Raw genomic sequence first — 20,726 nt, forward strand, 5'->3', positions numbered from 1 at the left:
TGCAAAAGTGGTGGAAAAGACCAGGGCTGATGTGGATGTGGCATCCTCCTCCTCCTCCTCCTCCTCCCCAATGTCTATCCTGGCTCTCCATGGCAACCTGGAGGCATCCCAAGCCATCCCCAGGCTGGTTTAGGCGCTTCCGCACATGAGATCATTTGTACCGGAGAGTGAGACGCCTGGAGCTGCAGACTCAGCAAGGAACACCAAAACCACTGCAGCTGGCCGGCCAGCTGGCCTGGGGACTGGGGTGCTGAGTGAATGATGATGCCCCAGCCTCAAGCCAGCAGTGCAACCTCTGGGCTCGCCAGGCGTGTCCCATGCGCAAAACCGTGCACACCTCTGCCAGTGCACTTGGTTGGTCAGCTTGGGCTGAGCCAAGAGAGGTCAGGCTGGGGACTGAGCATGGCTCCTGCAGCCACTGTGGCTGGCTTGAGCAGGCAGCAAAATGTAGCAGAGTTAAGTGCAAAAGAAACCCCACCCACCCCCTTCTGCTCAAGACTTGCTTGGAAGTCTGGAAAGGATAGGCTAAATCCAGGAAGGGGGTCCTACTCTGGGTTCCAGGATTTTCATTGCAGCTGCAAAGACTCCTAGATCTGCCACTAGGGGTGGGTGGGATGGCTGTCCTGGTGGGGTCACACTAAGGATGCCTATGGGTCAGCTGAGCCCAGAAGTTATCTATCTCCTCTGAAAGGGGTGGGTGGGTCTGAGAGCAGCAGTCACAGGAAATCCCCCCCAGGCGTGATGCCTCTCTGTGCCTCTCAAGGACCTCTCTCTGGAATGAGAAGGGCCGGCTGGAAAGTTAGACTCTAAGGGTCCCTGTTTTGTCTTGGCCACCAAGCAGTCAGATTGGCTGCCCCGGACGGATTGAGAGACCAAAGGGGGAGAGGCCTCTTGTGTACCATAAGATATTCCCACCCTGCAAAAGATGCGGCCAGAGTAGCCTCTCTTCAGCCCCCTTTCCCCTGATCCTGCTTCTCTTGCTGGGGGGGGGGAGGGCAGCACTTCAGCCAGCAGCCCACCCCACCTCCAGAGCCCCCCTCCCCGTCACACCAGCAGCAGTGGGCACATTTCTCTCCCAATCCTGATCCTCCAAATGCCCCCCAAAACATGACAACCAGTGCCCTGCCCCCCCCTCCCCAAGCTGGGATGATGATTCTCCCTGAAATCGGAGACATCAGCCTGGATTCGATCCCGTCTGACAGAGCTTGGAACTGCCCTTCAATGTGGTTTTGGGGGGCAGGGGGACAATGAAGTGGAAGCAGGTTGGTGCTCAGAAACGGGCTGCTTTCCAGATGGGGCACTTTCCCAATTATAACCACTGCCGAGCAGGGAAGCCTCAGGGTTCAGAGTCTACCTGAAGTATCTGGCCATATGATGGGAACTGCTCAGCTCTGGATCTTGGCTTTTTTCATGGGAGGCCCTTGTAATGCTTTAAAATGTGGGAAGGAATTATCCTGCCGTGTCAGGACCTCAGTACTTGGACTCTGCCATGAGGTCTCTATCTGGCTGCCCCCCCAAAGGGTCTCTGTCCTGTGTCTCGGGGTGCCTCCCCGAAGGAGACCCTCTACCCCACCCAGCCATCAAGAGGCATCTGTGGCCACTGCTTTTTGCTCCGTTCTGCTTTCCTCCTTTCAGCCGGCTGGCCGCTGTGAAGAGACAAGCTTCTGTGCCTTGATTAACTTTTATGTTGCCATACACTTTAACTATGGGTGCCCTTTTGTCCTCAGTACATTTTAGCACATTTCTGTGTGAAGGTGAACTGCGCTAAATTCACAGCCAAGTCTGTGACTCCTAAGTCTGTCCTGCTCTGTCACTTGCTTCCAGGTGGGTCCAGCTCTTGGCCCAGCTTTGTCCTCCCGCCTTTGGCATCTTTCCTTGCAGCTCTCAACCTAGAGGAGCCTGGTGACATTTGAGTAGGGCTGAACATGCAGAACCCACAGCTGTCTGGCCAGAGTGGCCTTGGCTCCCTCTCTTGGGCTCTTTGGCAACTGGTCCTGGGGGGAGCAAGCTGGTTTGGCCCCCAAATGCTTTTTAAATTGGATTTCTTTGATTGGTTTATATAATGCCCAGCAAAACTCTTTTGTCCTTCCTCAGGCAGGGTAGATAAATCCTGAAGACAGTGAGGTGGCCTGTGGAGGGCAGCTGCATTTTCAGGTCACCTTGGCCACTAACTTTGGTTGCAAATCTTCAACCAAAGCCAAAGAAGGCGGGTTACAGTCCACCTTCACATAACACCCCATATCCCACATCAGTCAGTGTGAAAGAACCCTTCACCCAACTGGTTACACAGGCAATGGACTTCTACTCATACTGAAACGCAATGAACTAAGCCAGTTTGGACATCGTCTGGCCTTAAGTGAGAAATGCCAGGACCAAGATTCCTGCCACCCTTAAAGAGCCAGAGACAAGAAAGAGGGACTGGCATGGAGAACAGACTGGTGGTCAGCTCTGGGCTCACCGTACTTGGGGGATCTCTGGGGATAAAATAGGAACCCCCCCAAATCAGCCTTGCCAAAGCATTCTGGAGTCTTTTGCAGCTCCGAACACTGATAGATCAACAAATGGATACCAAGGAAACCATTGGAAATCCACTGGTCCCTTTCCTTGTGTAAATCTCATGTGTTATACAAATCATGGCCGCTGATTGCTGATCCTTGGTTGCCCTGTATGTGTGTGTGCGCATGGGGGTGGGGGGGAGGGCTTTCAATGGTCCCTGCAATTCTAGAATGTAGAGCAAATCTCTGGTTTCCTTCTTTTATTGACGGCACTTGAGGGGCAGAAGGCCCCCTCCCCCTTTCTCTTTTCCCCTCAACATCACACATCCCAACATCACAGTCCTGGGAGATCCCTGAGGATCTGGCCAAGATGCCTGCAGCTGGCCAAGTGCCAAAGATGTGGGCAGATGGGGGGAGGATTGATCAGTATGAGGAGGACTCTTTGCAGAAGAGAGAGGCCGTTGCTCTTCACAAGCCTGCTTGAGGTGAGTTGTCCATATGGCTGCCCAACCCTCTCTTATCAACAGGTGAGAACCAGGGTCCACGAATCAGAGTGCATGCAAGTGTCCTGAATCTCCTTGCCTTCTGGGTGCTCCTCCAGGCCACCCGGGGACAGGAGAAGGCCTGAGGCAGTTCCCACTGGAGGAGGAGGGCAGCAGCTGTTCTCCACTCTGACAGGGAAGCCCTCCCTGTGAGAAATTGTCCTCCATCCTTGCTGGGGCCGTTGGTGGGTGACCTGTCCAAGAGACTGTCCCGTGGCTCTCTGGGGTCTGCTCTGCTCCTTCCAGGGAGCTGCTTCCAGGAACAGGACCATCACCATCGGCGGGTGGGCAGGGAGGCCGAGTGCATCAGCGTCAGTCTGTGCACGTTGTCGAGGAAGCTCTGCCAGGCCCTCTGGAGGGTACGATTGACCTGCTGGGGGCAAGCAGAGTTAGGCACAACCCCTGAGGTTCATCCTGGGCTATTTTGTGTGTGTATGTGTTGTCTACATGGAGCAATTATTTGGACCCAAGTAAGAGGATAACAATGGGGACCTCTTCTCCCCAGCCCGAAGTGGGGGAAGTGGGATTGACCTAGGTCTGGCTCAGCTGCAGAAAACTATGTGGGTCCTTGTCCCCAGAGGTTGAAAAGGATGGGAAAGAAGCGCAGAGTCTGGGGTCCCTGGTGAACCTCACGGAGGCCTCTGGGGGCCTTTCAGAAACCGCCTTGGCTGAGCAGTGCTGGGACGTAAAATCTGCCAGTCAAGATAGTAAGGAGTGGAAGAAGAGAAGAGGCTCCCCTCCAGCTTGTTTTTGCCTTCCTCATGGGAAGGTAGAAAATACCACCAAGTCTCACATGCTCCGCGGCCCAGATGGACACCCAGAGAAAAAGTCACAGACCTTCGGAAAAGATGAAAGGGGGCGGAGGAGTTGTGTCCAAGCAGGTAGGTGATCAGGCCATCCTATGGGAGGAACACAGCAGGAAAAGGTGTGTGTGTGTCCCTTGCTTGCCAGAATGGCAGCCAGCTAAGCCTCAAATCAGCTTTAGCAGCTCCAGAGCAGCTTCCATACCTGTGCAAAGCGAGGCCACAAAACTAAGATGGAAGGACGGGGACCCTCTCTCAAAGTGATCAGTTCCAGGGATGATTGGAACTTGTGCAAAGTGGGGAGCCCTCCTGCTTCTGTGGGGAGGCAGAAGGGAGAGGGTCTTGTTCCTTGCCACTGCGTGGCAACTCTGAGGCGCAACAAGAGAGGCCTTTGGGCTGCAGCAGATTTTTCTGTCCTGCATTACCTGGTCCGCTCATCTGGCAAGCCAATGATGGACGGGGTTACCAGCTTTCTAGCAGGCATGGTGAGGCTCTCTTGGGAGCTCAGTCTTGTCCTGGCTGAAAAATCTCTGGGGAGGGCAGACTCCTTTTGGCAGCAACCTGCCTCCCCCCAAGTGGCTGAACTCTCCTCCCCTTACCTTTTGGCATCGCTTCACCCTGTTGCTGGCTTGGGCTTTGCCATGAGCCTGTCCAATGAGCAGCTGCCCGTCACTGGCTTCACCTGCCGGGGGGGCCTCTTCGTCCTTCATGTCCTGCCCCTTCAGGCTCAGGGCTTGGTGTCTGCAGCTGCCCTTCTTCCTGGCTCCTTCCTGGGAAGCCCCTTCCTGGCTGTGGCCCAGGCTGCCCTCCGCCCTCCAAGGAGCCTCCTCGGCTTCCCAGGGGAGAGGAGCCTCCTCCAAGGAGCCGTAGGAGCTTCCATGGACACGATCCAGCAGCCCTGCGGCCTTGGGCACCCTCAGCGAGCAGGCCCTCCGGAAGCCTGTGTGCTTGGTCATGGGGGTTTGGGGCCTGGCTGGCTGCAGGACGAAGAGTCAAGTCGCTCTGCTCAGCCAGAGCTTTTTCCTCCCCTTATGTTGCATGATTCGTTGAGGTGGGGAAGAGGAGTGACTTTTGCAGACTTGAACTCTTTGGACTTTCTCAACAGCCCTTTTATCAGCTGCCCCTCAGACGGGGTAGAAAGGTCAAGACAGGCCCTACAGACACGTCCCCAGGCAGGGAGCAAAGGGCTTGGGGGCCTCTCCCTGCTTCCCACGGCAGATACCGCACCCTTCTTCAGGAAGGGGATGATGGATCTTAGGAAGCCCGGTAGAATTTGGCCTCAGCGGGGTGGTGACTCTCTGGAGCAGAGCCTTAAGGCCAAAGCTGCTCCTGCAGGCTGGAGGCAAAGGAGGGGGTGGATGAGTCCAAAGGACACCTGTCCGCGCTCGGCACAGCCAGAGGGACGCTGGGTTAACCTCCCGGAGGCCGAGGCCCAACGGCTACTCGGAGAAGAGGGGGCCCGCTCACCCCTCACCCCAGTCAGAGGGGGAAAGCAGCGTGGGCGGCGGGACTAGGGCAGGCCAGGCGGCCGAGGAAGCGATGAGTCCCCGGTCTAAGTGAGCGGCACAGGGCGGCCTGAGTCCCTGCGGTGACTGGGAGGAGGAGCGGTGCGCTTGGGTTGCGGAGCCCTTTCCCCCCCCCGAGACTCCGCATCTCCGGCTCCTTCCTCCACTGGCCTCTGAAATGCTCCAGTGGCCGTTTCATTTGTCCCGCTCAGGCCTCCCTTAGTCTTTCCAGTCTGGCGGCTGCAGCGGCCGGGAGCGGCTATGCAGGCTTCAGCTGGGGATCGCTCCCCGCGGAGACTGGGGAGAGGGCGGGGGGGGCGGGCAGGCAGGCGGCACCCGCGCGACTCTGGCGTCCCCTGGTGGAAGCCCCGCGTTTGTCTGTGGGAAAGCCGCGGCCGGGCTCTGGGAGGGACCAGTTGGGGTCGTGGGCTAATGGTCCCGGCCGGCGGGGTTTTTTATGTTTAAGCTGCGAGCCATTATGAACAGAAAGGCATCAAAATAGTAGTTTGACGAGGCAATTTGGTGTATGGTCAAGGCAGGGGTGAAATGCTCCCGGTTCGCATGGGATCGCCCGATCCTGTAGCGATGGCGGTGGATGGTTCGGAGAATTGGTAGCAAAAATCCCTGCGTGCCCCACCCCCACCATGCCCAGCTGAGCCACCCGATCATCAGAGGCTTTTTTTTTTTTTACTTTTCAAAGCATTTTTTCTACAACCTCTTCCGATGAAAAAATGCTTTTAAAAGTAAAAAAAAAAAGCGTCTGATGATCGTGTGGCTCAGCTGGGATCTTCAGAGGCTTTTCAAAGCATTTTTTTCTGCAACTTCTTGGCCGAAGAGGTGATAAAAAAAATGCTTTGAAAAGTCTCTGACGATCCCAGCTGAGTTCCCTGATCGGCAGAGAGGCTTTTCAAAGCATTAGAAAAAATGTTTTGAAAAGTTAAAAAAAAAAAAGTTGGCCACGCCCACCCAGTTACATTACCCCCCCTACCAAGCCACGCCCACAGAACCGGTAGTAACAGATTTTACATTTCACCCCTGGGTCAAGGAGAAACCAGGAGATGGTGAGTTCTAGTTCCGCCTTAGGCATGGAAGCCACCTGGGAGATTTTGGGCCAGGGCCTCTTTCTCAGTCCCCAACCCACCTCGCCAGTTCTTGAGAAAATAGGAGGAGGAAGGAGCATTGTGTATGTTTGCCACTTGAGTTATTTATAACGTAGTAAAGATGGGATAAAAATGTAATGAACAATAAAATAGTAATAAAAGGAGAAAAGGCAACTTCAAACGTTATTCAGAAATCTTTAAAAAACATTTGTGTAAGCAGATTAGGCGTGTCGTAATTGACTCGAAAGGCTGGAGAATATCTTCCTAAAGGTTAAGGGATTTCGTTGCTTTTTTGGCAGCATTCCAAAAATGGCTCCCTTGGCCGCCGCCTGGCATGGGATTTTCTCATGGTCTCCCATCCAAGCATGAACTAAGTCAATCAGAGATAAGGAGAATCCAAGACCTCAGTGCCTTCCCCCGTGCCCTTAAAACCCACTTTTTCCAGCAAGACGGGCTGGCTTAAGAAGAAATTTTTAAATTTTTAAAATGTTTTAATTGGTTTGTGATTTTTAAATTTTTGGGCCAAATTTATATATATATTAATTGTTCTTAATATTTGTACTTCATGTTCTTAATTCTGGCTGTGCACCGCCCTGAGTCCTTAGGGAGAAGGGCGGTATATAAATTGAAAAATAAAATAAAATAAATGAAATAAAATCGAATTTATTCTTCTTCTTATTTCTCTGGCTGGCTCCTGAGCCGGTGGCCAAATACTTTCAGAATGAATAGAGAGATCAGCCAAGATGGGCTCAAGGCCGCCCCCTCCGTCCAGTGGCTCAGCGGCGCTTCTGAACCGGCCAGCAGGGCAGGACCGTCCGAGCCGCTCGGCGGCAGAAACAGCAACGGGAGGCGGGCGGGCGGCCAGCTGTGCGCCACGTGCAGGAGCCTCCTAGGGAACGCCCCCTCCCACCAGCAGCCAATCAGAGACCGGGAGATTTTTTCCGTCTCCCTTCTGCGCGGGGCGGAACAAACCAACCTTTGAGAAACGATTCAATAGAAGCGACGAGGTGGGACCGCCCGGCCAATGGCTGCGGCTAGAGAGCTGGGTGTGAGGACTGGCGTAAAGAGAAACCACTAGGAGCTTACACCCGGCGAGACAAGCAGCCAACGAGAAGACGTAATTCCGAAAGGTGGGCGGAGCGATCGGCTGGAAGGCGCCAGGCTTGAAAGTGTGGCTGAGTGACAGGGGAGAGGCGGAGGCGGGGAGGCGTGGCCACAGAGGAAAGAAAAGGGGCGTCTTCCGCGGAGGCCAGTGAGAAGCGGGAGGGTCGCGGGAGCGGCCAATCGGGAGCGAGCAGGGTCCGGCTGCGAGGAAGCGGAGCTGGCGGCGCGAGGGACCGGAGCCGAGCCGAGGTGAGCGGCGCGAGCGTCCCTGCTGACGTCACCGTGGCCGGCCGAAGCGTCACGCCCCGCCGTTCCTTCATGAGGTCTCTCGCCTTGCCCGGTTCGCGCGGCCCGAGAAGTCAGCTCCGTCCGCTCTGCCGCGGGCCGGCCGGCTTCCCTCTCGCCAGGGAGAGCCCGGGACGCGCGTCGGCGGAGCGGGGAAGGCCGCGGGCCCGGTGAGTGAGGAGGGAGCGGCCCCGCCTCGTCCTGGGCTCCGAATGTCCCGAGAGCGGAGCCGGGCGAGGCTGAGGGGCTCCCCGGGCCTGTCCCGGCCTCGACCCCCCCCAGCCCCCCACCGGCTGTGGCCCCGCCGCCCGGGAGCCCCCCAACCCCCCCCGGGAAGGCAGGAGGGCGGCGGCCGGAGAGGAGGCAGCCCGGGGGTCCAGCCGGTGCCGCTGGCCGAGAGACGCCGGGAGGGACGTGGAGCCCAGCGCGAGGAGCCCCGTCAGAAGCCCCCCGAGGGATGGGAGGGTCCGGGGGGGGCGTGGGGGGAGGGCTTCAGTGCAGAAGACCCAGGAGGACCGGCGGGGGGGGCGGGGGGGCTTCTCCCTCTCCGGGACCCCTGGAGGCCTCTGGGGCCCCCTCGCCCCCCGCCAGCACTTTCCCCCCGCCCCACTGGGGTCTCCTGGGGCTGCTGACGGTCCTCCCGGCGATTCTGCTGTTTCCAGACCGGCCTTTCCTCTGGGCCTCCTCTGCATGCTAAGTGGCTCCAGAGCTCTTGCCACCTTGGCCAATAAGTGGGCAGAGGGGTGGGGGGGGGACTCTTCCCAACGGATTGCGTGCAAAGGGTCCAAAATCCAAAATCTGAAGCCAAAGGGGGGGGAGGGGCACTGGGATTTCAGGAGCCTCTTCTGCATCCAGCCAGTACATCTGGCCCTTTTCATTCCGCCTCTCCTTTAAGTCTGAATGGCAAATGAACATTGTTTTGCTACCCTGTGCTATATAGAGTTGTTTAGTGGTTTGGGATATTTTTTTTAGCGCTGTACATTTTAGATGATGGATTTTAAATTCAGTGCTAACAAATCGTTTTAACTGCCTTATCATGAAGTGGTTCAGCTGGTATTTCTCAACTACAACTTTGTCATTAGCAGTATTTTCTAAGGCCCACTTCACTGTTTAACTGGATCTGTTTTGGTGATGCAACCTTTGTACCTATCATTGATTTTTTGCAGACTTCTTCTGTACGGTATATTTAGATTCTCTGTTGGGTTTTGCTTTCTGCCTCCCTTTTAGTGGACAGCTGTTTCACTTGGCTTTCTTTATTTCATCATATTTTTGTTTGCCTCATCTTAATAGCATCATGAATTTCATGCATGAGATCTTCAGGCACTCTATAACATCTATTAAACCTTTATCATTGCTGTGTAATTCTAATGGAATATTGTTTTGGGAGGCCGGGGATGCAGAACCAGCTCCTGTTTTTGTTAACGATTTCTCCATCTTAGTTGGTGGAGTATACTTGATGTTATCTATCTGTTGATGTCCATGTGCAGAATCTTCTTTTAGGTTGCTGCAAGAAAATTTTTGCAATAAATGTTGAATTTCCTTGATATTAGCCGACTTCCTGTGTTGTTTCAAACATCAAGATCTAATTTTCCTGCTATTTCAGATCCTTTTATTTCCAACTGCTATAATTAGGATGGTGGTTTTTTGGGGTGCTGTTGGGTTGACAAGGGGTTAGGTGTTACCGGTTCTTGGAGCAGAAAGAGGGGATCTTTTTTGTCAGTTTGCACCTGGTTTTCCCTGCTGCAGGGCATTGTGGTGCAGAACCTCCTCCCACCTCCACAGGAAATTCCTTCACAGACTCCCTCAAGTCTCTGCACGAAGCCTGTTAACCAGACTTCTGAGAGGATCCTTCTCTTCCTGGCTTCCAAGCCCAAACTGGTGAGAAAACGGCATTTCCAGGGGAAGGTGGGGAGCTGAGTTTGGGTCCTCCCCAAGGACCGTCCAGGAGAGGGTGTGCAGTGCGGGGCAACACAGCCTCCTCCTGGGTTACTCAACAGGCTGAAGAATAAAGGAGAAAAAACCTCCTGCACGATCTTGCCCGTGCAGGAGTGTGTGCAGGATGTGTCCGAAGGAGGGCAAAGCAAGTGTGGGCTTGCATCTCTTAGAGTGATAGGATGCTACAGTTCTGCTTCTTGAGGATTGTTACAAATAATGTTACAAGCTTGCATGCTTTTCTTTCTGCTGACCACTGAAAGACTCAAAGAAGAGGCAGGTAGGTACCTGTGTTTCTCATCAGCACGGTGAATGTTTCCAGTCTAATGTTATCCAATTGAAAATCTCCTGGAGAACTCTGGCTCCTCGGCTGCCTCATTCTTTCCCTCCATTGCTGTGAAGGGTTAATTGTCCCTCTTGGCCTCGATTTTTGACAATCAAAAGAATGGGGGACCTTTGCCAGAGTCTCAGCATAAGGAGGGTTTGCCATGGGAGAGTTTTCATTCTTTGCTAAGAATGCCCCATAGCCAACCAAGAGGTGTGGGTCCTCCCCCCTCCCATCGTAAAGGGCAACATTTCTGCCAACCTCTCATTGAGTCTCAATAGGAGTCCTCGGGTGGCACCCCTTCCCTCAGTCTCTGGCTGCCAGTTTGTTGATTGCTTGCCAGGGATTTAGCCCTGACTATTGAAACAAGAGGACTTTCAAAGGGAGCATGTGATGCTTGTTGGAACAAGATTTGGGTGTGCGTGTGTAGGGGATCTTGGGGAAAGTGGCACCACAATTCTTCATTGTTTTAGGTGGGGATCAAAGTTCAGCTCAGCTGGCTGATGGGTGTTTGAAGGAAGGGACCTGGAGGTATTTTAGGCCAAGTCATGAAATGAGATGAGGGTTAGGAAGGCAAAACAGAGCATGGCTGATCCAGTTGGATCTCATTGGGAACATATAGATTGGACTGGCCACAGCGCACTGCAGGAAAAGGCATATTCTGACTTCTTGCATTTGCTTGCAATGTAGCCTGTGGCTGGCTGAGTAGGAGATGCAGCTGCATTTTTTAAAAAATAGTTTTTATTGAACAGTTTTCTTCATTTTATATCACAATTTCAATCTTTACAGCTCTCTGGTATCAGTATATCTCCTAAGTATATGCAAATTATTTTCATTATTCTTCCTTTCCTTTTGTGTACATATCTATTCTATACAATGCATTAATATTGCAATTACATACCTATATATATATATAACCCTTTTATTGTCACATCTTAATTTACTTTTACATTTATTCTTTTTTGCTTCTATTCTCTAACCAATTATACCATGTGTCCCAAATCAAATAGTATTCTGTTTCATCTCTTTATTTCCATTGTTAGCCTGTCCATCTCTGCACATTCTAACACTTTTTTTATCACCATTTCATCAGAGGGAGTACTATCGTTTTTCCACTATTGTGCGTAGATGATTCTAGCTGCTGTTATGTGTAATATGATATACTGAGTTTTTAAATTATAATTTCCCCTTAATATGTCTAATAAGAATAGTTCTGGTATTAGATCTATTTGTTCGTTGATAATTTTTTTTTATTTTTTTAAAACAAAAAAAGTAAATAAAAATAGGACACATCTTTTCAAAACGAAGCTTTTGCTCCGGTCACAAATTGAAACAAATCATTAACAAATCTTATTTTCAATTAACACAACTCAATATTTTAAACAGATATTTCCCTCAAATCTATCTATATAACTATACCATTAACCCCCAAAACCCGTTACTTAAATCTTAAATTCTATCCAGTTAACAATTCATTTTTCTCTTTCATTTGCTTAGATGGATATTTTGACAATATAAATCATACAATTATATTGGAGAAATTGAACATTCATTAATTATTTAATTATTATTAAATCTAACTTATACATTTTATCTTAACTATCACTCTCAACATGCACCTCCTTGTTTTGATCTCCTACCTCTTTTTATTATCTTTGATGTTAAACCAATCATTTCTATTTCTTGACTGTTAATCACAGCATAAACCTTTGTTTTAGCTATTAAATATAGCATATTTTTATTTTTTGGCCATTACCCAGCATGCCCTCTGTTTGGCTGTTGGACACAGCATCTCTATTTTTGTTTTTTGTCCAAGAAAACAAAAACCGAAACCAGCCCAGCACCCCGCCCAAGGGCCCTCCAAGGTTTCATTCCAGGCGAGGGAGCTGATCTGGCTGCTGACTGAGCCGAGCCTTGCTTGCATCTGGGAGGCCACTGCTCCCTTCCTCTCCTAAATGTGCATTAGCCTCCTCACACATACTTGAGAGGATCAATTAGGTAAGAATAGGTAAAAATAGGTTTGCCTAGTATCTCAGCTCAATTTGTCTGACTAACCTGGATCCTCTTTCTTCCTCTGGGAGGACAGGGACATCACTTGCCTGTCAGCATTTCAACGCTGGCACAGAGAGAGCAGAGGAGAGCGAGAGATAAACTCTGAAACTTTTGCCTGCTAAATCCCTTTGAAGCCCGGTTGTGGTGGAAATGAGGGGAGGGGGCACATTCCTGGGAAATGACGAGGAAAAGAAGTCTGAAGAATGACTTGGAAGACAGCCAATGAGAAGCAGAGATTTGGCGATCGGAAAGGGAGGGATTGGGAGGCAAAAGGTCAGTCTTGTCCTGATCCGGTGGCTGAGCTCAATTAAAGAAAGATTTCCTTAAAGATTGGCAGTTTGGAAATTCATTTAATTTTGAGATAGCACCGCAGTCTGACATTGCCCTTCTCCCATCCTTTGCTGCTCTGGTCACAGTAAGGCAACCAACAAAGCAGGCAGGTGGGCAGGCCCTCCTGTTTAGCCAGGCCCCTAATGTCTGGGGCATTCCTCAATTGCTTCCAAACAATTAGCTTCTTACCTCCTTGGTGAGGTTATAAAAAAAGATGTTGAGACCTTTAGAAAGAGTGCGGAGAAGAGCAACAAAGACTAGGCTGTTAGGGGGCTGGAGGCTAAAACGTATAAAGAATGTTTGCTGGAACGTCTAGTGAAAAGGACAAGGGGTGACATGATAGCCGCCTTCCAATATTTGAGGGGCTGCCACAAAGAAGCGGGGGTCAACCCAGTAGTGGGTTCCACTTATCTTCGGTACTGCTTTGGAACTGTGAGCGCATGTGTGCTTGCTTCGCTCACGCGTGGCGCTTCTACGAATGCACAGAACCTTCTGTGCGTGCGCAGAATGTCCGTGTTGACCTCCGTGCGGGTGGGCGGAGCTGCCCACCACTGCCACTACTGGTTCACCCAAATCTGGGCGAACCGGTAGAAACCCACCACTGGGTCAACCTATTTTCCAAAGCCCCTGAAGGTAAGACAAGACGCAATGGATGGAAACTAATCAAGGAAAGAAGCAACCTGGAATTAAGGAAAAACTTCCTAACAGGGAGGACAATTAACCAGTGGAACTGATTGCCACCAGAAGTTGTGGATGCTTCATCACTGGAGGTTTTTAAGAAGAGATTGGATAGTCACTTGTCTGGAATAGGAAAGGGACTCCTGCTTGAGCAGGGGGCTGGACTAGAAGACCTCCAAGGTCCCTTCTTGCTTTGTTATTCTGTTCTGATCGCCCCTCTCTTCATTTCAGCCCCATTTGCCTCAGCTCAGTTGAAAGCTTCCAGGCCATCCACAATGGCTCCCTAGTTCCCCACCACCACCCTTTTCTCAATAGAATGGAGCGCAATGGTCCTTATTCAGTCATTCGTGGGCTAATGCGATTTATCCCCTGCGTTTCTTTCAGGAGCTTTTTTTAGAGACGCTCCTGATGGTTACGCAGAGACTGTCCAGCTTGAAAAATAGGTGTTCGGTTTATGCTGCCCTAGAATGTGGGGATTCTTGAGCTGGTGGTTGTGTGTGTGTGTGTGTGTGTGTGTGTGTGTGTGTGTGTGTGTGTGTGCGCGCGCGTGCCTTGCAGCTGGCGATTCCGAAGTCTCCGAGAGCAGCTGTCTCGAATAGGCACCGAAGGAGGAAGAGAGCTTGTTAGGGAGCTGCCTCTGGAGGCCACAAGTTGGGAGTCTGAAGCACCTTTGAGTCACAACTTTTATTAAAAAGCAGGATGTTTTGTGAGCTTGAGCGAAGGGCCTGAGAACGGATTTACTGTTTGTGCTGTTAACAACTGTTACTTGTGATTTAAAAGGGTGTTGTAGAAGAATCTTTAATTTGAAGGACAGCATTTAATACTGGTGTATTTTACTTATTGTGCACCCATCTCTTTCAATTTCAGGCTTATTTCTAGGTTGGAAGTAGTTTGGATCAATGGGAGATACAGTAAGTGGGGTGGGGTGGACGTCCTTCTTTGCATCACCGCTGAGGTGCTGGCAACAGACACCCACCCACCCCCCCCCGGCTCCTACTCGGGGATCAGTTATTTTGGGAGCCTTTGTTGGGGATTTGGGTGCCTCCTTCCTTCCAAGATCAGGAGGGAGACTGAGCTGAAGGGCAGAGACAGGCCCTGATTCTGAATGGGGTGTTGCAGTGGGGCAGCTTCCCCTCGAGGGGAGTGACTCCCTCACCCGCCATCCGGGAGGAGCTGGGGCTGCTTGGGAGCACTTACTCTTTTTCTTCACCTGCCTGGAGTCCCTGGGAGTTGGATGGCCTACAAAAGGGTGTCAGTAAATAACAGGCTGTCTCCCTTATGGGCCACTGCTGGCTCAGTTGATCTTCAGGGCAGCCTCCTGGCTCTTTTCCTTTCCCACTCGTGGAGCACAGCTGGCTGCTCCCTTCGGAAAGTTGAGTAAGATTGGCAGGACCTGGAGGCCAGAATTTCTGTTATTAATTGACAGCTGTTAAATGAGCCACACCCGATTTTCTGTTTTTTGCCACAGTTATTAAGCCAATCATTGCAGTCATTAAATGAATCCAGCTTCCCCCATTGACTTGGCTTGCTGGAAGCTGGCTGGGAAGGTTGCCAAGCACCCAAATTTTGATCTGGTGACCACAAAGATGCTGTGTTGGTTGTAAGCGCGAGGACCAGTCGTAAGTTACTTTAGTGCGTTTGTAACTTTGGTCACTAAATGAGTGGTTGTAAGTCAAGAACTACCTGTATTTCTGGGCATTTTATAGCATTTTGAGCCTCCTGTACCAGATGGACAAGCTTTCCATTTGGTAAGTAAATATGTGCCTAACTCGGGGCCCCTTTTTGTTTCTTTTGTGTCCCGTGAATTCCCTCCTCCCTGAGCCCAACCAAGGAGAAGACGGGCAGAGGGAGTTACAGCTTTGATTTGGCTGGGCAGCTGATAACCGAAACCTTGCAAGGGAGAAAGTCTGTTGGGAGGGAAGCTGAGCGCCCAGAGGAGCCTTTGTGTGCTCCTGCTGATAAGAGGGAACATGGCAGCCCCCTGTGTGTGTGTGTGTGTGTGTGCGTGTGCGTGTGCGTGCGTATGTGTAAGATTAGAGGGTGAGCCTGAACAGAAGGGAAAGGGAGGGGGCTCCCTCTGACTGAGCCAGAAAACTCCCAACGGGCACCTGCTTGCAGTATGAAGCAGAAAAAGTAGCACTGCCCTCTGCCCCCCAGTCAAGCTCCCCCGTCTTCTTCAGACCCAGCTTGAGTCCAGCTGTGCCCCCCCCTCCCGGTCAGAGCCATCCCTGTTTTTAACAGCCAGTGCTGGTCATCTCCTTTGTTGTCTTCTGGGGTGTCTTTTGATCAGTGCTTCAGGTTCTCCTCCAAAGACAGAAGAAAGTGCCCGATGCTCCTTGGTCTCCAGGCCCACCCAGGCCCCCCTGGTGATCCCTCTGGGTCCCCCTTGTTCTTGCCAGAACTGCTATGGGCCCCGATTGCTTCTTCCTGTGCCTAGTGGGGGCTCCCATTTGCAGATTGCTAGAGTGGAAAGAGGCCACCTGGGCCCTCAGGCCAGCCTGTTGGCAGGAATCCCAATGTAACCCCCCCAGGCAGATGGCCCTCTGCTTTTTACTTTGTGGCCACCTCCGGTCTCTGTGCATGCAAGAGCTGATCTGGGGAGTGGTGGTGGGGCTGTAACTTCTTTCCCCTTGAAGACTGAAGTCATTGACTCAACTCAACAAATGGTGAACCTGGAACATTTTAGCAAGGATGAAATGCAAAGTGACCGGTGTAGATTCATGGAGAGAAATTCTGAAGGAGGTGGCCATGCAGTGGCTTTGTTCATATGTGGGGCAAGCTTTGAAGAAGAGGGGAAGAGGTGTGGGGTTGGGAGGAAAGTAGTTTTGCAGTCTCCAGGGTCAGAGGCATTTTGTGTACCTGGCTTTGCTGGGTAGAAGCCCCCTCTGCCCTGGTCAGCTGGTCAGGCGGATGTAGGAGAGGACCACCCCGATATCCCCCTTCTGCTGCGGGGGCTTTGGCTCCGTTATAACCAGCCACGAAGTTGGGATTGGGGTCTTTGCCGGTGATGCGCTGCTGGTTGCCTGAAACGGGAACACGGCACCCTTGGCCCTTTTCAAGGAGGTTTGCCCTGGTTCCAGTTACCAACTTGCTTTTCAAGTTTCTTTGGCAAAGGAAGGGAACCGATTTAGCTCTCTTCTCCCCCCTCTCCCCCCTTTGTTTACTTAGCAGGTTTCTTCCTTTGTTTGCCTTCTGAAGGATATTTTTTGGTCCGCAGAATATTTACAGATCCTGGCTTGGCTTCCCTTCGGCACTCACCCGGTACTCAGAATGCCGGCTAAAGGGTTTCTCGGAGCATGGTTTGCTTTGGGGGAGATGATGCTCCAGGGAAACCACCTCCACCCCCTTCTTGGCCCTCTGCGTGGCCCCTAGGAAATGCTGTAAGGATGACCTGGGTCTCTCGAGCCCAAAGCCACCCCCTCGCTCCCACAAGTTGCTGGCCCTCGGAGGCAGCATAACCGTCTTGTGCCCAGGGGAGTCCCCACGGAGATCTCTGACCGCAGCTCCCCCCTTTCTCTTGGGTGGCAGGAGGTGGGGGAGCAGACGCTGACCTGCTGGTTGCTCAGCAGCACCCCACTCAGTTCAAGGTGTCCAGGCCTGGCCTGGTGTCCCAGTTCCTCAAGATCCTCCGGAATCTTGACTTGGTTGCCTGCAAATGTGATTGTCACGTTTTGTTTCTATTCTTACTGATACTCCCCCACCTACCCCCCCCCCGTCACCTTTTATTGTGGCCTCCTTTCCAAGCCCAAGTTCCTTTTGAGCTTTGAGTTTCTTTTTAACTTTCTGTAGCTTTTAGTACTTGCCAGTGCATCTCTTAGTAATTGAAGGTAGCTCCTGTTTTTGTACATCTCCCCATTTAACTTTTACCGATTCTTCCGCTATGTTACCACTGAGCACTTCCAACTGTCTTGTGATTAACATGGGGATTTCTGTCCTCCTCCCCCCCCCACCCAATGAGGCCAAAACTGGCTAAAGGCTCCCACTTTCTTTACCTGTCAACCAGCTTGTTCCAGTTACGCAGCATCAGCTCATCTGGAAAATGAAATGGAGAGCAAGACCGAGGAGGGCTTTGCAGTTTCGGCTGAATTGATTTTTGTGGCAGGCTCCAAAAACCAAGAGAAACACAGTTATTTCTGAAGCCCCCCTTCGTTTATTGTTCCTCACATTTCACAACCCTTGCCAAACTAAAGCAGCTACTTGCGTTGTTAAAGTTGCCCAACGTCTAGGGAGGAGCCATCTGGACCCTCTTTCAATGATTAGATCCAACGCTATAAACCTCTCTTGGTCCTCTGGAGTGCAGCCCCTCCTTCCTGGGACTCCAGTCCACATCCCACCCTGACCCTTTCTGTGTTTGCCAGTGACGCCTGTTCCCCAAAAGCTTGTAGTTCAGGAGAGTACAACTTCTTCCAATCTATTCTTGCTTTTGGGGTAAGGTGCTGGAGAATGTCACATGTAAATTCAATTGGAATTGGGTTTTCTTAGGAAATAGTCAACTGGTATTTTGAATCCTCAATTGTGCCCCTCTGCTCTGAGATGAGACGGTGCTGAAAAGGCAGTGGGCCTTCCAAGTCTTGGGATGAGTGTCAGTTCTCAAGCTGAAGAAAGACCTGTAAACTTCACCTTCAGGCTTGTCCCCAGCTGAATTGGGAGACAGGATTTGCCCCAGAGGATGTGTGGCTGCTGGGAACCGCCCCCTTTAGCAGCTCCTTTCAGAAGAGTTTGGAAGGAGGATGGATGACCAATTGTCCCTTTTCCCCTTTCCCTCTACAGGCCACATTCCTGCTTCTTTGAGACTGGATCATTTGGCTGCCTTGCAGAGAACCCTGGGGTTCGGGCCCCTTTGCTGAGTGTGCCAGAAGAGGAACGCTTCCTGGAAGAAAGGTGTGTCCTTGGGGGCATTGCAGGGAGAGGGGAGCGATGGGCAACATCACAGGCAGGATGGAGGCATTGGTGCCAAGGCATCCCGCCCCAAATGGCCCTCAGGCTTCATTGGGTGCTTGCAGCTGCTCTTCTGTTAGAGGGCCTGCAGAGTAGAAGAACAGTTAAAAGTCGGCTTTAGAACTGAAGGCTATTTTGTTCTCTTCCAAAATGTCCAATGTTGACTCTCGTGTTTTCAACACGGGCAAGTCCACATGACATCCTAAACCATGCTGTGGTTCCAGTTGCCTTGCCCAAACTGACAATGATAAGACAGAATCCATCTGAAAACATGGCTTGTTTTAATTTCATTTATTTAAAGCATAAGTCATTGGTTTGGCTGACTTTTGGGGTTACATGGGGCGACAAACCTGTGGTTAATTTTAGAATAGAATAGAATAGAATTCTTTATTGGCCAAGTGTGATTGGACACACACGGAATTTTTCTTTGATGCATATGCTCTCAGTGTACATAAAGAAAAATAAAATACATTCATCAAGAATCATAAGATACAACACTTAGTCATAGGTTACTAATAATCAAATCGTACTGGGAAACAAATAATATAAATTGTAAAGATACAAGCAACATGGTTATAGTCATAAGTGGGAAGAGATAGGTACTAGGAAGGATGAGAAGAATAATAGTATTACACAGTAAATAATTTGACAGTGTTGTGGGAATTAGTTGTTTAGCAGAGTGATGGCATTTGGGAAAAAACTGTCCTTGTGTCTAGCTGTTCTGGTGTGCAGTGCCCTATAGCATTGTTTTGAGGGTAGAAGTTGAAACAATTTATAAGACAAACCCGTGGTTAATTTTCTGGCCGGTGTCAGGAGTAGCGGCCAGAAAGAGCCACTTCTACCTCAACAACTCCATCTGCTGCTTTGCCTCCCCCCCCCATTTCCTATCCTGTCCTCCCTGCCCCCCAGGTCTGGAGGAAGAATCTCAGCTGGAAGAAAAAAGAACCGGAGGGGAGGGGGCCACAGAGGCATGGCTGAAGGGCTGGCGTACTCCAGGCCACCTGCAGTCCATCGGGCGACGGACTTCTCTCAGCCTGAGTTAATATTAAGTGCCCTGCTGGATCTTATCAGTGTTGCACAAGTGTTGGGCTGATCCATTTGTAGCTCCTTTACTCATTGTGTACTTTGGAAACACACGCAAAACAAATACCTTCCTTCTCCTCCTGCGTTCCTTAAGTCCTTGACCCACAGTGTCCCAGTAGTGACCGTTCTAAGTTACAGTGGGACTGAAAAAAGTGACATGGCCATTTCCATCACCTATGACTGTTGCAGCATCCCCAGGATCAATGATCAAAATTGGCACTGATAAGTATGACGGTCGCAGTGTCCTGGGATCATGGGATCCCCTTTTGTGATTTTCTGGCAAGCAGAGTCAATGGGGAAGCTAACAACCATGTTACTAACTTAACAACTACAGTAATTCACTTAACAACCGTGTTAGGAAAGGTTGTAAAATGGAGCAAAATTCACTTAACAAATGTCTCACTTAGCAACAGAAATTTTAGACTTTATTGTGGCCATAATTCAAGGACTATCTATAGTTAAGAATCGGCAGTAGCTCAATGTAGATTTGTGGTATTCTCAAATATGCTTTAAATGACCTTCTTGGTTGATCCAAGTGCTGTTGGATTTAGGGATCTCCTCTTAATGCATGGGGGATGGAGGAAGATCCATCAGGCTGTTTCTTGGAATCTGACTTTGACACAAGTATAACACACCTGTAAATCACAGGAGATGCACATGAATCCGAGCATGTTGGATTCATGGAGACTGTGACATACGTGATGGAGTTAAAATGTGTTAGTTGCTTTTCTCTCAGAAAGAAAGCCTCAGGAGAAGAGAGGCAGAGGCCGGATTACAGCTCTAGCTACCTATATCTGCTTCTACCTATATCTACTTCGGTCATAGTGGATTCTTACAATTGCCCATTTTTCTAAATTAAGATTTAGAATAAATGTAAGTAATAACCCTGAAGTAAATCAATAAAAAAAGAAACTAAAAAATAGGAACAGCACACTCAGTGTGCCAGACATTAAAACAGCTTTCTTCTTCAGAGGGAACAATTTCCAGTGCCTGTGGCCTGGTGGAAGGGCCACAATTTGATGGACTTCTGAAGTGAAGAAGGTGGAGCCATTCAGTTGTCTGGAGCAAGCTATTTGGGGTGAGGGGCATTCCTGAAAAGATTCCCTTTGAGAATCTCTGTGGATGGTAGCCCTTGACAGAAGTGGTGTGGAGGGAGCCCACCCTATTGGATCTTCTCAGGCCGGCCAATGTTGATGGGAGAAGGTTGTCCCGAGGGAAGTGAAGATGTCAGAAGGCAACACACTGATTTTGTTTTTAAGCCAGAGAGCTTTTAGCTGGTATAGTTTGGCAACTTTTCCCCCTTCCGGCTCAATATCTCCTTTTCCAATTTCCTGGTCTGCCGGGGTGGGATCTAAGCCTCTCGGCTCAACCCTGATGATGGTTGACAAATCACTTTAGTTGTTCTGCGTCTCTTCCAAGCAAATTGGTTCCAGTCCCTTGCAAAGCCAGTTCTTCAAGTCCCTGCAGGAATTATGCCCTCCTGGTTGTGTTTTTTCCCCGTTCTTACCACATTGATGGCTGATTTATGTATTCCTCCTTTGGGGCTGCCCCATT

The 20,726-nt window shown here is 50.6% G+C and overlaps 2 protein-coding genes across 7 annotated transcripts in view; one reads left to right on the forward strand and one right to left on the reverse strand.

The window, feature by feature from the left end:
* Positions 1-2,740: 2,740 nt before the first annotated feature.
* Positions 2,741-5,169, reverse strand: LOC148111624 (uncharacterized). The gene is made up of 2 exons (XM_087881120.1): positions 4,440-5,169; positions 2,741-3,410 (listed from the first exon to the last, which is right to left on the reverse strand). Exons 1-2 carry the CDS (start codon positions 4,794-4,796, stop codon positions 3,309-3,311), a joined length of 459 nt encoding a protein of 152 aa, XP_087737246.1. The 5' UTR covers positions 4,797-5,169; the 3' UTR covers positions 2,741-3,308.
* Positions 5,170-7,413: 2,244 nt separating this feature from the next.
* The window catches only part of PC (pyruvate carboxylase), a 150,371-nt gene continuing 137,058 nt past the window's right edge, over positions 7,414-20,726 (forward strand). Inside the window, exons 1-3 of one of the 6 annotated variants that reach the window (XM_087881274.1) lie at positions 7,697-7,798; positions 9,581-9,712; positions 17,922-18,032. The gene's annotated coding sequence lies outside the window, so the exon portion shown is untranslated. Of the gene's footprint in view, positions 8,005-9,580; positions 10,047-17,507; positions 17,580-17,921; positions 18,033-20,726 lie in introns of those variants that run through there. The other 5 variants (XM_034427001.3, XM_034427002.3, XM_034427003.3 and 2 more) reach the window with 5 other exon arrangements.

Source organism: Pantherophis guttatus, chromosome 18 (genome assembly GCF_059756535.1).
Source record: "Pantherophis guttatus breed Tessera chromosome 18, ASM5975653v1, whole genome shotgun sequence".
Classification (NCBI taxonomy): Eukaryota; Metazoa; Chordata; class Lepidosauria; order Squamata; family Colubridae; genus Pantherophis; species Pantherophis guttatus.